Consider the following 15351-nt stretch of genomic DNA (forward strand, 5'->3'; position numbering starts at 1 on the left):
GATTGATGTCCGTTTTAAGTGTTGCCGAAGCCTCTCATAACATAGAAGACTTCAACAGCTCCAAAGTTGGAAGGGCTCAAAACCCGAGACGAACTCATCTTGGAAAGCGAAACGTAAAGCTGCCGCAGCGGTCCTTCTTTTATGCCTAGTGAGGAGGACTCCAAGCATACTATCTCGGGGAGACAGCAAATAGAAAGCAAACGTCTTCTCTATCTCTACAAGGCTATAAATGTATCGCGCGATGCCCTCCATCTCTTCCTAATTCAGCAACTCGTCTCTTTGTGCGTTTGGTTCCGAAGGACATGTGCCCTCTTCACCCAGAAGATAGCGAATAAAACGGAAACGCCCGGGAGAAAGTAGATGCTCTACATTGGGGCATTCACTTCTAACCCAACACCCTACTTCCTTAGTAGTAGTTTCTTGCCTCCTATTCATAGAGGTATACACTGACAAAGAAGGACAGTCTACTTGGGGACTTGAATGATGTTATCTACTAGAGGCACTTTAAGCTAGAAAAAGTTTCGATCCACCAAAGAAGTCCCACCAACTGAAAACAGCCACCTGAAGCATGAATAGAATGGCGAAAGCTATTCAATATGGCTGGCCTAAAAAGAAGACTCTGACCACGACTCGGGCCGATATTTATAGTCGACTCTTCCCAAGTTAATCCACTAGATGACAGCAAGGCGCTCCCTGCCTTGCTCGCGTGAAGACACACAGAGGATCATGAGGGCTGCCATTTCTCGAGGCTGTCCAGCATAAATAAAGGAGTCTGATGATCTCCTCACCAGTAGGAGAACTTCCATCCTCGATCAAGACGTCTGAAAAAGGAATAGTAGACCGATTCCCGGCTTCTCTGCCTTATATCACTAGCGCACAGTCGCATATCTACACGCAATACATCGAGTTTGGATCGAGAACTCCAGTTCAAGGAGCCACATTCTTCTAACCATCGAACACACGGAATGTAATCATAATTCCGTAATGCCTCCAGCGAAGATCCATCGTCAAAACCACTGATTCAACGAAGAAGGCGAAGTAAGAGATAGGCCCGAGAAACGTCCTCCTTAATCCGGGAGCTACCCTGAACAGATGCTCTAACCCGCCGTAATACATATAAGCATCAGCGTAGACCAAGCACATCTCTATTTCCTCACCTAGGCGAAACGTAACCCAGGAGGAGTGATGGCACGCGTGATCCACAAGTGTACAGTATCGTCACGAAATGCCCTTCACTCGGCCTTACCCACCGGCGTGATCCATCAAACCACCTACAAGCTTCAAATATGCGAGGAATCGTCGACCTTCTGAAGACGCATGGCCAAAGTGGGGTGATATTATTTTCCAACTTTCGAATGAAACCTCATAGATCCACCTAGTATAGCTTCGAGGTATGCTTCACGGATCAAGGCAGGCACTTGGACTAATTATTCGCCTCGACTGTGAGACCTCCTTGTTTTCCCGAAGAGTACTTCACAAATCAAATGCTAGAATTTTATTCATCCTCTGCTGTCCTCACGCGTCCTAGCTATGCCTCATCTTCAAGAGTAAGATGAAGGTGGCCTGCCTCTATGTAGTGTCTGTACTACAGAATGCTAAGGTTCTTGGTTTCCTCACGCAGGCTTCTAAGCTGCGCTTGGAACTCCTTGTTAACCCACTCCCAGTAAGCATTCCACGCCTGGCTGGCACCTCCAGCACTCGCGTTGGCTGCTCCCTTGCCAGAGCCATCCTTTGCACCCTTGAGCTTGTCTCCGAGCAAGAGCGTGACCCTAAGAACGCTCTTGTTCGCCTCCTCCTGCTTCTCCACATCCTGCTTGACGGCTCCGTCCTTAAGCTTGGTTGACAAGATGGCGCGGTATGCCTCGGCGATGGAGTCAAGGCGACGGCTGGTCTCATCAGGATCAAGCGCGATAAGCTTGGAGACCATTAAGTTGCAGAGACTGCGAATGTCGTTGTCATCTTTCAGACCAGCGACCACGCGGTCGTAGAAGTCAATGTTGTTGATTCGCGAGAAGGCCGTCTCCATGAGAGCGTACAGGGTCTCGTAAGCGCTCTGTGTCTGTGGTTAGCAACAGCCGGCATCAACCTTCCGAGATAAGACATGACATACCTTTCGGACTTCAAGGCCATCATCCACCATATGTTTGAAAGGGCCCATCATGACCTCTCTGATCAATTGTGGCTTGATCACCGACTCGGTCAACACAAACGGCATTAGCTCGCCGAGGTGAGGCAGGATAAGATCGGGCTTGTTGTGTGCAGCCGAGTTGAGTGTCGACATCGCCAAGCGGCGGTTGTCCATCTCCGAATCCTGCAGCATGACAAGCAGCATATCGACAAGGACATTCTTGAGCATGGCGTCGAAAGCCTCGTCACTATCAGGAAGCGTGTATCGAACAGCCTGAACAGACATGCCCCGGATGTCGGGGTTCTCATTTCTGAGAAGGGACTTTGTTGTTGTTAGTTTCACTCTATCCGTGATGATTTTGTTCAATTTACCTGAAGCTGAGGCATGAAGGTCTGAGAGTCGATAATGGTCAGTCGTCCCACACATTCCGCGCACACCACTCGGTTGTCGGGAATGGTAGAGGCGGAAAGGAGGTGCTGCCAGATATCGGCCGCGAACTTGGAGACTTCGGCAGAGAGAACGTTGACTTGCTGCAGGATCTCCTTTATCGACTGGATAAGCAAGTATTGCGTGTTGCCACCCTTCTGCATGGTTGCCAGAATGACTGGGAGGTACTCGGAAACATTGCCGGAGCCAGCACGGCCAAGGGCCACTGCAGCAGAGATAGAGACCTTGTCGGGCTCTTCGTGGAACTGTTGCAAAAATAGTTCCGCCTTCAATGGCGAGTTAGCTCCAAGACGGAGACCAGCCTCGCCGAGCACCGCAAGCGCCAAGCTCAAGCGAGCGTCGTCCTTGTTTCTGGAGCTGGTTTGCAACTCGGAAATGAAGCTCTCGACTGTGACGCCAGCCGAGCTTCCACTGGCCACAAGAAGTGCACCAATGACCTTGCCCACGACAACGGGATCTCCTTCGATACTAACGTCATTGAGAAGCCCTTGCATGAGAGGCTGGCCAGCGCCGCTCTCGCCAACTTTGGTGACAAGAATAAGAATTTGGTCTAGGACGATGCTGGCATAGCTTGACTTGAGCAGACTGCAGATAGTCGCAGTCATTGACTGGGTGACCACGAGGTCGGCGTTTTCCTCGACGAGGGTCGCGAGAATGAGCAGGGCAGGTGCCAACAGATGGGTGTCGTTGTTACTAATAACGGGCACCAACGACGAAACCAGGCCCTGAATAGTGTCTGCATCCAATTGACCTCTGGCGGTCGGCGACACAACCAAATGCTTGAGTGCGAGCACGCTAGAACCGCGAAGAGCCCGGTTAGCCTTGCGGAGTTGTCCCGCAAGCTCGAGGGCGACCTCCCGAATCCACGACGTCTCGAGCTGGCCACTGCTAGTGCTGAAAGCTGCGACGTTATCGACGGCTCTGACGGCAGCCAGGCGAGTTGTCTCGTTCTTGAGGCGGTCAAGAAGTGCAGTCAAGGCAGCCTGTCGCTTGTCGGCTGGGATCAGACCATTGCCGTCGGCACCGGAGGTTCTAGACAGCAAGACTCCCAAGGCGTGGATACCACGCTGCTTGACTTCAGCATCGGCGTCAGTCGCAGTAATTCTGTTCATGATCGTGTCGAAGAGCTTCTGAAGCTCGCCCTTGAACTTCTGTGCCGTCATCTTGGACCGAGGGGGAGTGATTGCCTTGACCAACTCCTCAATCGTTCCGATGGCTTCACTTGAGATCTTGTAGAATCGATCGTTGGCTGCTGAAATGACACCAGCCACTATCTTGGTCAGGTACGGCTGCAAGAGACTTGACGAATGGGTCTTGGCAATATCGCTGGTAAGTTTCAGGGCGGCAACACGCAGAGTGCTGGGTGTCGCGGACGCATTTCCGCCAGAGGCAGCCAGAGATGAGGCGAGTGCTGAGGCTCCCGTGGGTTTAATAGACTCAATGATGGGGCCAATGGCGTCGTTGAAATAGTCGGAAAGACCACCCCGCTGGACCGTGATGATATCGTCGAGGAGGTTGATGATGGCCTGCTTGGTAGGAATAACCTTGCCCTTGAGCAACTTGGTGGAAGCCTTCACAATCGTCGGGGTGAAGCGAGCCAAATCTGCGCGGGGTCCAGTTGAAGGGATTCTCTCGAGGGTGGGGGATGTAAGACCTGTGGCGGCATGAGGGGTGCTCATAGAACCGCCGCCGCTGCTCTGACGTCTGCGTTTTCTGCTGATGGGGATGGAGCTAGGCGCCTCGGGCTCGTGATCGTCGAGTGAGAGATCAGTGGGATACATGCCCTCGCCCGTCTTGCGCACAAGAAGAGACAGACAAGCAATAACTTCTAGACGGACGTTCTCCTCTCTCTCGTCGAACCTCTTTACCAAAGTGGGTCCAGCCTGGCTGTATAGAACACCGTTCTCTAACAAATCACCACTTCCACGGGTTGAGATGAGGGTGTAAAGAGCCTTGGCGGCACAACGACGAACCTTCCAGCTTGCGTCGTCATCATCATCAAAGCCAGCATCGTCTTCGAATTCGTCATCATCCTCATCCTCATCCTCGTCGTCAACGTCCATATCTTCGTCATCGTCGCCCATTGCGTAGTTGGGGTCGTACTTGAGATATCTGAGGGTCGCCTGGATGGTTTGGTCGGTAAAGGGGCGCATCTGCGTCGGGCAAGCGGCGAGGAATGACTCCAGGGCAACGAGAGCGGATTCTCGCACCTCGTTGAACTCCTGGCCAATGTCATCTCCATCGCTGATCTCCTCCAGATGCTTCTCAAGCTCACCCTCGCTCAGAGCTTGGAGAATGAAGGGCACCAGAGTCTTCAGGTATGAGCCGAAACGATTGGGAATGGATCTTGCCAATGAGCCAGTGATTGAAATATAGAGACGGCGTGTGACTGCAGAGATATCGGCCTTGTTCAGGTCGTTGCCCATTCGGTCGACCATCTGGCTGAGCAACTCGTCCGACAGGTGAATAGCAAGTATCGAAGTAGCCACGACAGCTCTCTTCTTCACGACTGATGATGTCTTGTCGTTCTCGAGCAGACTAATGACCGCATCTTGCATCGCCTCGACCTCGAGGGGCGAGAGCATCACGCCAAAGCATCTGACAACCTCGATAAGAATGTCCACCGACTCTGCGCTAAGGTCTTTGTCCACCTTAAGGAGACCCTGCGGGACGGGCGGCAACTGAATGTTGTTCGAGGGGTTCTGCGGCTGCACCTTGCCACCGGGTCCCAGAAGTCGCGGGATCAGAACGCGGCTGACGGCTTGGTATGATTCTGTCACGTCCTTGGCGGGCGGCAAGCCAGGTGTGGGTTTCGGGAGGGCCATGATGACGGCGCGGAGGGCGAGCGAGGGAACAGCATTGTCAACCGAGTTCTTAAGCTTGATTGCAGAGAGTTTCTCAATCATCGGTGCGATAATCGGGGTCGGTACTTTCATAACCAGCGGTCCGAGACTGTGTAGGGAAACTGTTTAGCTCCTGGCATTGCTTGTCGAGCGTTGGGAGGGATTTGCGAAGATGGCAAAGGGGTTCAGATTCTCGCACCATTTGATCGCCAGGTTCTGCACCTCTCCATTCTGGTCATCGAGCGCCTTGATGATGCTATCAACAGTACGTGCGGCGACGTTATAGTCGTGGTGCAAGAAGTCGGGCTTGCCGTTCGCTAGGACCTGGAGCAGATCGTTGAGCGACATGAAGCGGAAATCCGGGTCTGCGTCTCCTAGCTTCTGCACGAGCTGGATCACTGTTTGCGGCGTCGGATTCGCCGGCACGCTTGACGAAGCCATCTTGGAGTGTGTCGGATGGGCTGGTTCGCTGCGTGCGAGGGTGATGGAGATGAGGAGGCTATCGCGGCAGGTGGCGTGTCAGCGGGGAATGGGTTCCTCTGACCATGCAGAGGAAAGAGAAAAGAGAAAAGAAGGTCGACAGTCCGGCGATAAGTGAAAAGATGGCGGAAAGATACGATATGTGTCGGGGCGGCAAATTGGGCTGGGTTGTTTTTGATGTTGGCTTTGGATCACGACAACAGAGACCCTCGTGAAAGAGGCGTTGTTGGTGGTGGGGTTACAGGTTCCAGAGCTCCAGGCAGGAAGGGCCCAGTCAAGTGTCGTTGGGCGGGATTACCTTAGACAGCCCAGCAGGTACCTCAGACAATACCTTACAGACAGAGGTCCCCTCAATGCTACCAGTTGCGGGACGTTCTTGCCCCGCGAAAGTGGACCCCTACCACTGGGCTCGCAGTGATTTCCACCACGCCGGAGCGTTATGTAAGTCTCTGGGAAATCCATCAGGTCCGTGCCGGCCCAAGCTCGTTCTCCGATGAGTTATTCCGTCCAAAGATTAGATAAGCATGGAATGGAACCTCGAGACCTTGACCCCGAGTTCCCATCTTCCCATTTCCGAATTGAGGTAAGGTAGGTAGGTATGTCGTGCGGGCCCCTTCGGCACCCCCCGGCAAATGTCGTCACCACAAAGCTGTGGGGAACCAGCCACCCCCGGCATCCAGGCGCTACACGGTATCCAGCCTCTTCCCTACCATTGGTCGATTGCTCTGGAAGCTCGTTGCTGGTGCAAGCTGGAGGCAGAGAGCTCGCAGCTCCGAGCTTCTAGACTTCGGACGGCAGGTCACTCAAAGTCAGCCAGCACAACAGCCCAGAAACCAAGGCCAAGCCACACCAATCCAACCCCAGCTTTTTTTCCCTTTCTTTTGGCTTCCTTACGTGCTTTCCCAAGCGGGTTTTTCTCGTGTTGCTCTCTTGCTCCCTTTTCTCCTTTCCTCCTGTTTGTCTCTACAAAGGACACTCGCAACTATTCCAATTGGTCTTGCCATTGAGCTTCCTCCTTCCTTGTAGCGACTTGAGCATTTCCCTGCCTTCACTCTGTACTCCGTACTACACACTTTCACAATGTCTTTCGCCAGAGCAGCTTCCCTGCGTTCCGCCCTCCGATCCTCGGCGCGCCGGACGATCCGTCCCCAGTTCCGTTCCCAGGTCGGCCAGAGGACCTACGCCAGCCAACATGGCGCGAAGCCCCAGAGCGAGCTTCCTCTGTAAGTCCAATTGCCTTATTATCCCCATCTAGAATCCAATTGGCTCCTTGAATTGAGCATATTTGTGTGAATTGGGACGACTGCCAGTCAAGACTTGCCCGAGGATGACGTGTCTGACCACTATCCGTGATACAGTGCCATTGGCTCAGCAGTCGTCTTCGCCGCCGGTCTGGCCGTCATCCAGCCATGGAGCGGCCCCGCGCCGTCCAAGGGCCACGGCGCTGCTCATGCCAAGCATGATGAGGAGGAGAAGCACGATGAGCCTGAGGAGAAGGAGGAGAAGAAAGAGGAGTCAAAGTCTGAGGACAAGGAGGAGTCCAAGCCCGAGGAGAAGGAGGACGATAAGTCTGAAGAGAAGAACAACGTGAAGTCTGAGGAGAAGTCAGAGGATAAGAAGGAAGACAAGTCCGAGAAGCCCAAGGATGAGAAGAAGGAGGAAAAGTCTGAGGACAAGCCCAAGGAAGAGTCTAAGGACGAGAAGAAGGGTGAGGAGAAGGAAGAGAAGTCTGATAACAAGGAGGAGAAGCCTGACGACAAGAAGGAGAAGTCTGATGACCAGAAGGAGAAGTCTGATGACAAGAAGGAGGAGAAGTCTGACGACAAGAAGGAGGAGAAGCCTGACGACAAGAAGGAAGACAAGCCCGAGGAGAAGAAGGACGAGAAGAAGGAAGAGAAGAAGGAAGAGAAGAAGGAGGACAACTAACCCTGCCAAGCCTCATCACCAACCCTCAAACCAGTGTGAATGAAGCCCACAAGGCCACACTAATCATCGAAATCATGATCATGTACATACACCACAGCCAGATTCTTCCTGCTCTTCGCACTTGTTCTAATGCATAATAAAGCATGGCGGCTCTGTTTTCTCAGACGCAACAGACAATCATAGTGGAAACAATCGTGACAGTTCATCATCGTTATAGTTGAGAGAGTCTTGAATTCATTGCATAAGGTAGTCTTTTCCCCGTATGTACACAGACTACTACGCCTGCCTGTTGTATGCAGTCCCCCGCTGTCTACTGCCGACCAATGTTTGACCTCTGAAAACGCCAAACGTAAAAGGGAAACACATCATGCTTTGTGGTATCAAGAACAAGAACCAAAACCCCGGAACCCGAAGAGGACAGTCCAAACAACCGTAATGCTAAATCATAACGGCCAATCATGTACAAAAACAATTCTCCTCCTCCTTCTTTTTACGGCCTCGATGATTGACCAGTCGACCGCAGCTCAATGGGGCCATTCACTGGAGTGTTCTTTGAGCTCCCCAACCACCTCGTCGCCACAGAAAGGCGTGGCTTTTTCGTTTGCTCTGAACTCAACTCTTGGTCTGCAATGTTGGCTTCCTCAACCGGGGGCGTGAAAGACCTAGCGGCCGACTCGTCTCTCGACCTTCGAGACTGTCGTGCCTGGTGAAATGAAGGCCGAGTGGTGGAGTGACTTGGCCTAGGTGCCCCGTCAAGGTCCGAGGGCCTCTCCTCAGTATGGCCAAAGACCGACTTGGTCTTGCTGCTGATAACTTCTAGCACCGTTCCAGAGGTCTCGCCGTGGCCGCCTTCTATTCCCTCGGCCGCGTCATCCGCATTGAAGCCCTTCCTCTCGAGACGTTGCATGATATCAACATCGCGCGGCCAGTAGACCCGACGTATCGCGTCGACTATCAGCTCCAAGCAGATAACGGTCGCAAGTGCAAGGAGAATAGTAGTCCAGAAGCTCAACGTTCTACCAAAGTTATGAATGAACGCGTGGCGAATCTGATAGATGCGCAGGATGGGCCGGAAAGCTGCGGAAAGAATGATGTTCCACAAGAACCAACCCCCGACCGAGATGAGAAACCCAGCCAGAATGATTATGTTCTTGTTTTCCATCTCAAGAACCCTAAACTTGTTAGCAAAATATTATATCAAATTCCACACGAAGTAACTCACAGCAACTTGATGTTGATAAACACCACAGCAACTGTAAAGGGAACGGATCCCATAGCATAGAGCGATGTGTCCTGATCGAAAGGCAGCGAATTGTAGACTGCCCAGGTCACCCAAAAGATGATGAGAGACTCAATCAGCCCGAGGAATGTCCAGCCAATATAAAGCTTGATGTTGAAAGCTCTGTTCTTGTGGCCAAAGGTGTAGAGCTCGGGGAATTCAAGGAGCGTCTTGGCTTGCAAATCCTTTTCTAAACCGCCCAACAAGATGACAGCGAGCGACGTGAAGAAAGTGTTGAATACCGTCAAACTCCAATTTTCATATAGAGACGTCCCGGTGTATCCCGTGTAACGCTGGAAGTAAGCCTGTGGTAGGAAGAAGACAATTTCCTTCCAAAAAGTGGCGAGAATATATCTGCCAGTCCTAAGGTAGTTCCAGCGGCCGTGGACAAAGAGAAGACGCTGCAAGAAGCGGAATTGCGCAATGGCGTAGTCGGAAATGCGAGCGGCTTGGAGACCTTCGCGGCCCGAGATACCGATACCAACATGCGAGGCTTGGATCATGCCGATGTCGTTGGCGCCGTCGCCAATGGCTAGAGTCAGGGAGTGAGGTACCTGCCGGCGAATACGCTTGACAAGAGTGGCCTTCTGCGAGGGAGAGGCGCGACAACAAATGACCGAGTCAACCCTCACTGCAAGGTCGAAGAATAGGAAGCTGAGGTCCTCGTCTCCTTCAATGATACCCAAGGTCTGACCGTCGACCACTACTACCGCGTGGGGCGCCATACCTCGGGCGACTTCACCCAGGGTCGAGAGGATTGACTCCTGCAGGTTACCCATTGTAGCATCCAGGATGAAGACCTCGGAGAATGGCTTGCACAGGCCGGCAGAGTGGCCAATATTGATGGCAGTCTCGCGCTTATCTCCCGTCAGCATCCAAACCTTGATCTCGGCGCGACGGAGCTTCTCAATCGTTTCTGGTACGCCCTCTTGCAATCGATCCTCGATGGCGGTAGCGCCGGCAAGTTCGAACTTATCCTCAATGAGCTCACCGGCCGCCTCGATCTTTTCTTGTCGATTATCCAAACTAGTGGTGGCATCATGATAGATCCTTTTCCACGTATTGTAATCTTCCTCGCTGATGTATCGGTAGCCGTACAGTAAAGTCCGGAGGCCCTCCGAAGCAAACTCGTTGATGTGCGTGAAGCATCGTTCGAGAACGGTGCCCTCGTTGAGAGCCACGGACTCGTCAATGAAGTCATCCACTTCATCCTCGTTTGCTGACATGGCCATGCTGTGACGTGGCGATGACCAGATTTCGTGAGCGCTCATGGGCGAGAGGATGTCTGCTGAACCTCTGCGTGAGGTCCATGCGTCAGCGTCGTCGGTAACGGCGCTGGATCGTCTGAGCATGTCACCGGAGATTCTCTGGTTCATCATGCTACGTCGATCTGACATTGACGTTCTCCCAATTGCAAAGCTGCTGCGGGGCGTTCCACTCGTGCTGAGGCGTTGCTGTGCCTTTTCCCTCTCGACACTCCTACGAATCGAGGCTCTCCGATTGACGTCGCTTGCCTTTTGTGTGGCAAGGCCGCTAAGCTTGAGACGAGGCAAGATGACGTTGTCGGCGCCTTTGCAGTAAACACATACTCTGCCGTCGGGCATACGCATGATGATGGACATCCTCTTCCTCTGACTGCTGAACTCAATGACGTCTAGCACCTGGTAGGTCTCTCTTTTGATCGTTCCATCAGCTTCGGGAATTTGGAGAATGACTGATTGTGCAGGCCGGTCAATGAGGAGGTAGCCAAGATCTCTCGCAGCTTCAACCAAAGCAAGTTCATCGGGAGAGGCAGCTTGGTATTCGATCTCGCCGTCTTCCTTTGTCTCGGGTAAACATGTGTGGCAGAGAGCGATGCAGAGTAGGAATTGCTTGGCTTTCTTGGAAAAGACAGTGTCCGGTTTACGTCGCAGGTAGTCCAGGAGGTCTTCCGTCTTGAGCTCGGGCTCGGCTTGAGGCGCCCGACTTGTAGAGCGTCCCCGTCCATAAGTGCTGATGGACGGCCTTCCTTGTACTGGTGTCGATGACGAATAGTTGTCGTGATCGCTCGTTGTCTTTTCGCGGTTCTTGTCCTTGCCTTTTCCCTTGCGCTTCTTGCGAGCCATGTCAATCAACTTTTGCTTGGCGTGTTCGTCTCGTTCAATGTCCATATCGTGCAGCCATGCGGTGCCGGCGACGCTCATCTTTCTGAAGCGCATCACGTTTTCCGTCAAGGTGCCTGTCTTGTCTGAGAAGACGTAGTTGACTTGGCCCAAGTCTTCGAGGATCGTCGTGGTGTTGGCAACCATTGGCGTATTAGTGACCGGGTCGTACATCTCGACGTCTCCCATCATGTAAAACTGTATGATCTTGATGATTTCCAAACTGATGTACAACGAAAGAGGGATGAGCGTGTTGAACATGAGTATGAAAGCAATAAAGATCTTTCTCATCTTAATGCGCTCGCCCATAAAGTACCAAGAAGACTCGGCAGGGTCTCGCCACAGATAGTGGCCCAAGGTTAAACCGCTGCTGAGGCCGAGTAGCACTACTATGAGCCAAACGACGATTCTGTTAAGGACGCGCTGCATGGCGGGTGCTTTTGTGCGTACGTGCTTGTGAGCGTTCATTCGGATCTTGCATTCTTCACCCGTGTTCACGACGATGCCGATAGCTTCTGTAGTGTTTCGCACCGTGGAGCCGCGGTAAATGACATTGTCGAGTGACAGCGGCAGTGTCTCTCCGTTGACAGTGACACGTCCGTCGTACCTGTAAAGGTCCAGATTCGGGTCCTCGGAAACGATGGTTGCCTGACAAGACTCGATGCCTTGCAGAGTTTGACACCTTTCAGCGAGAACAGGTGAGGCTCTCTTGGCCTTCAAATTCGTCTCGCCGTCCAAAGCCATAGTCTCGATGTATGCGGTACCGTTGGGCCCGGACGCGTACAGAAGGACGATATCCGCCGGAATGTCGTCGTCGCGTTGAAGCCTGACGACGTCGCCAACCTTTAGGTCCTGCCATTCAATCTCGGTCCATCCATCGGCCGAGTATTCCGCAACTTCGCCATCCTTGTGCCTCTTCATCCTCGCTGTCGCCTTCTTGGATCGTTCGCCCAAAACCCATGCGCGACTCAAGTTTTCCGTCTTTGCCAGCAGATACCGGCGGTAGTCGTCGTATCCTTCCTTAGCCATTGATAATGACACAAACACGGCGAGAGGTGCAATGGTAGTCCACTGGCCCGTAGTGCTGAGTCCGGGGATGGCCTGAATGATACCGACGACAAGGAAGTAGAAGTTGCCCATCTTACTGAACTGGAACAGGAGCTGTTTGGGCAGGAAGCTCCATATCGTGTATCGACTGGATCGGATAAAATTACTGGCGTACGACTTCTTAGTGCGTTCGTCGATGAGATGGTCACTCCGTTCCCTTGACATGTCGAGTGGGATATGCCTTCCATCTGCGCTCGGCGGGAGCGGCTTCTGTCGCAATAATCCCTGCACAATGTACACATTGTAGGCCTTCCTTAGCTGGTCGCTCACCGACTCCTGCGCAACGCGCCATTTCGTCCTTTTCGTTGGCTCTGGTCGGTAGACTGGATACTTGAGATCAGAGTCTGAAGGCCGCGCGGAGCTGTGGTCGCTGCCCCGTCGAGGTCGTGAGGACGAGGGCTCGTCCTGGATATGGCCCTCGAGATCACCCCTTGAGGGAATCGTGTAGAGCCCTGGCCTATTCAAGTTCGGGTGTGATGACGGCGGGTCAAAGCTGCGCCTGGAGTCTCGTTGAAGCTCGTCCGAGAAACGGACATGGCCGCCGTCGAGGGCGCCTTTGCTCCCCATGGGTTCGGTGATGGCTCGTCTCGGGTGAAACCTTTGCGCTGCGCGTGGCGCGAGATTCACTGATGGCGAGGATATGTCATGAAGATCGTTGTCATTATGGTCAGAGGAGGTTGAGCTCGACGACGTTCTTGGGGCGGGGTCAGCGTCTTCATGTTGCTGTGAAGGGGCGTCGCTCAGATGCCGTCTGTCCATTCTTGAGGGGCGCGCGAGGCGAGGCTTGGTCGCTTTCTGTCTAGGCCGTACACTGAGCAGTGGCAGTCTCAGTCTAGCCCCCAGAAGCGCGGATCGAGAACCACAGTGATGGTTAGCTGGTCAAGGCTAGCTCGAGACTAGAAGGACGGCAAAAATGGGCTTGTTCCAGACGGATCCCTTAGAAAGCGGCCCGGATTCACCAGAGTGGCTCGGCCATGAAGCTCTTCATTGGGCTCGTCTTGGAGGTGGCGGCGCGTTCCTTTCTGGATCTGGCGTGGTCTTTTGGAATCGTGGGATCTCCAAGTGCCGGACCAGCGCAGGTGGCTAAAAGCTGCACAGAAACGTATATAATGGTTTTGCAGGAAGAACTGAAAGCGTCTTAAGAAAGTGGCAGGATCTGCGATTGCCGCGACGTCACGGGCGGGTATAGTGCGCAAGTGAATGACAGAACAGTCGTCTTGAAGATTAATAATTCAGGAAAATGCTAATGGTGTTGATGTTGTTGAACAGTGGTGTTGAGTAGTTGTAAGCAAGGCGAGCCAGCCTCGAATCGAGGACGAGAGACGTCGAGGTAAAAAATTGGCAGGCTGGGCGGTGCTGTATTCCCGTAAGAGGTGGACGCCGAAGGAAGCGCCGGCGGAAGGTCCCCGTAAATGGAACTAGGTCGATGCTCCCCCATCAATTGTACTCGTCAATCGTTGGCAGATTAGATACTCTGCACCTAAAGGGAAAGCAGATGAGGGCTCCTTGGCAGTCCCTTGCCTTCCTCTTGGTACTTGGTAGAAACTAGAAACCTCACGAGTAGACACGAGTAGAGCCGAAAAGGTTGCAGCGTACAGAACTGCGCCGCCCTCAATACGCAAGTATGGACGACGACGAGGCGCTTGGCAAAAAGTCAAGATTATCAGGCCGCGGCTCACTGGTGAGTCGGTGACTAGGTGGGTTGGTCTTGGACCTCTGGGGTATTGTGTGGAAATACCCAGGAACGAATATACGTCTGGAGCCCCCAATCAATGGAGAAAGGACTACCTACCGGTACACTTTTGCAAGGCAAGCCTCAAGGTGGGAGGAACCTGTCTGAGTGTCTGATGCGGGCTTGGCGCCTCTTCTGCACTGCCACGGTCATCTTGTTGCCCGATGTTTCCTTACGAAGTACTCATACGAATCAACGAAAAGCCCGCGGAACAGCTCCTCACCCACCACGCGCTCATCCGCGGTTCGCGGAGACGAGGAAAAGTTGGTTGGATCCATGAATACGTGGGGCCATCGCGGTCGGCAGGTCGGGCGCGAGAAATAGTAGCCAGTACTCCATACAGCACACGAGCGAATGAAGAACGACGAAATAGAGACTTTTTTCATCAAGGACCGGGGCGCGGAAGAGAAAAGTTCAGGTGGCCAGCCGCCAAAGAGCATCAGCGCCCCGGGCATGGAGAAAATGGGAAAGTCCCGGCTTCCGACTGGCAGGCCAGCAGCAGTGCAGCAGCCCATTCGATATTTTGCCGTGTCCCCGCATTGAGGACGTCATTGGGCAACAGGTGGGATGCACCTGAACTTCCCAGCTGGGAATCGCCAAAGTGCGAGCGAAGCAGGAGCCAACACCCACCCATTCCTTCCATTTCCTCCCTGAGGACACAGCAGTACGTACCAAGCTGTCCGCCCATCTCCAACCACAGAAGGACCCGCTCCGCCTACAACCTGCCTACTATCCGAACGGACGTCGGAAGCTGCGGACGATCTGAGGAAAAGGTTTCGATCGGTCATCCATTTCTATCCATCCATCCATCAAAGACAGCTTCAACAAGTCATTGACCATCTTGGCGACTGTCGCAGCTCCCATCACACACTTTCCTTGGTGTTTCCGCACGCATTGAAACATTGCGAATGCGAAAGCAACACCAACACTGCCCGACATTCATGACTTGGCAAATATTCTGTGCCTGTGTGGGTGTTGACGAAAGAAGATCATCCTTCAAGTGGCAGATGCAAGTCCGATTAATTACTCTGTAGCTTATTCAACAATCACGCGGTTGACAGAAAGCATCAAAGTCGCTGACAGCATCCACACGCACCTGCGCTACTCTACTGTGCACCTACACTGCCCCGACTCGCATCATCTCACGTGAGTTCAACTAGCACACGAAAGAGAAAGTGCGAGACCGTCGTCGTCCTTCAGACGAACATGGCCGATGGCTGGTAGCCTATAGACACTGCAGGGGGCTTCCTGGATATCCAAGAGACCTA

The 15351-nt window shown here is 53.1% G+C and overlaps 4 protein-coding genes across 4 annotated transcripts; 2 read left to right on the plus strand and 2 right to left on the minus strand.

Moving 5' to 3' along the window:
• Positions 1–1585: 1585 nt before the first annotated feature.
• Positions 1586–5859, minus strand: CPAR01_08132 (TATA-binding protein interacting; the record flags this gene model as incomplete). Its single annotated transcript, XM_060492401.1, has 4 exons — positions 1586–2053; positions 2111–2449; positions 2500–5527; positions 5618–5859. The coding sequence occupies 4 exons, from the start codon at positions 5857–5859 to the stop codon at positions 1586–1588; spliced, it is 4077 nt and encodes a 1358-aa protein (XP_060348771.1).
• A 1119-nt stretch (positions 5860–6978) lies between these two features.
• CPAR01_08133 (uncharacterized protein) lies at positions 6979–7824 on the plus strand (the record flags this gene model as incomplete). Its single annotated transcript, XM_060492402.1, has 2 exons — positions 6979–7121; positions 7257–7824. 2 exons carry the CDS (start codon positions 6979–6981, stop codon positions 7822–7824), a joined length of 711 nt encoding a protein of 236 aa, XP_060348772.1.
• Positions 7825–8314: 490 nt separating this feature from the next.
• CPAR01_08134 (phospholipid-translocating P-type ATPase) lies at positions 8315–13110 on the minus strand (the record flags this gene model as incomplete). Its single annotated transcript, XM_060492403.1, has 2 exons — positions 8315–8996; positions 9047–13110. The coding sequence occupies 2 exons, from the start codon at positions 13108–13110 to the stop codon at positions 8315–8317; spliced, it is 4746 nt and encodes a 1581-aa protein (XP_060348773.1).
• A 1013-nt stretch (positions 13111–14123) lies between these two features.
• Positions 14124–14363, plus strand: CPAR01_08135 (uncharacterized protein; the record flags this gene model as incomplete). Its single annotated transcript, XM_060492404.1, has 1 exon — positions 14124–14363. The coding sequence occupies one exon, from the start codon at positions 14124–14126 to the stop codon at positions 14361–14363; it is 240 nt and encodes a 79-aa protein (XP_060348774.1).
• Positions 14364–15351: the final 988 nt, after the last annotated feature.

Source organism: Colletotrichum paranaense (genome assembly GCF_030867605.1).
Source record: "Colletotrichum paranaense strain IMI 384185 chromosome Unknown Scaffold_6.1, whole genome shotgun sequence".
NCBI lineage: Eukaryota > Fungi > Ascomycota > Sordariomycetes > Glomerellales > Glomerellaceae > Colletotrichum > Colletotrichum paranaense.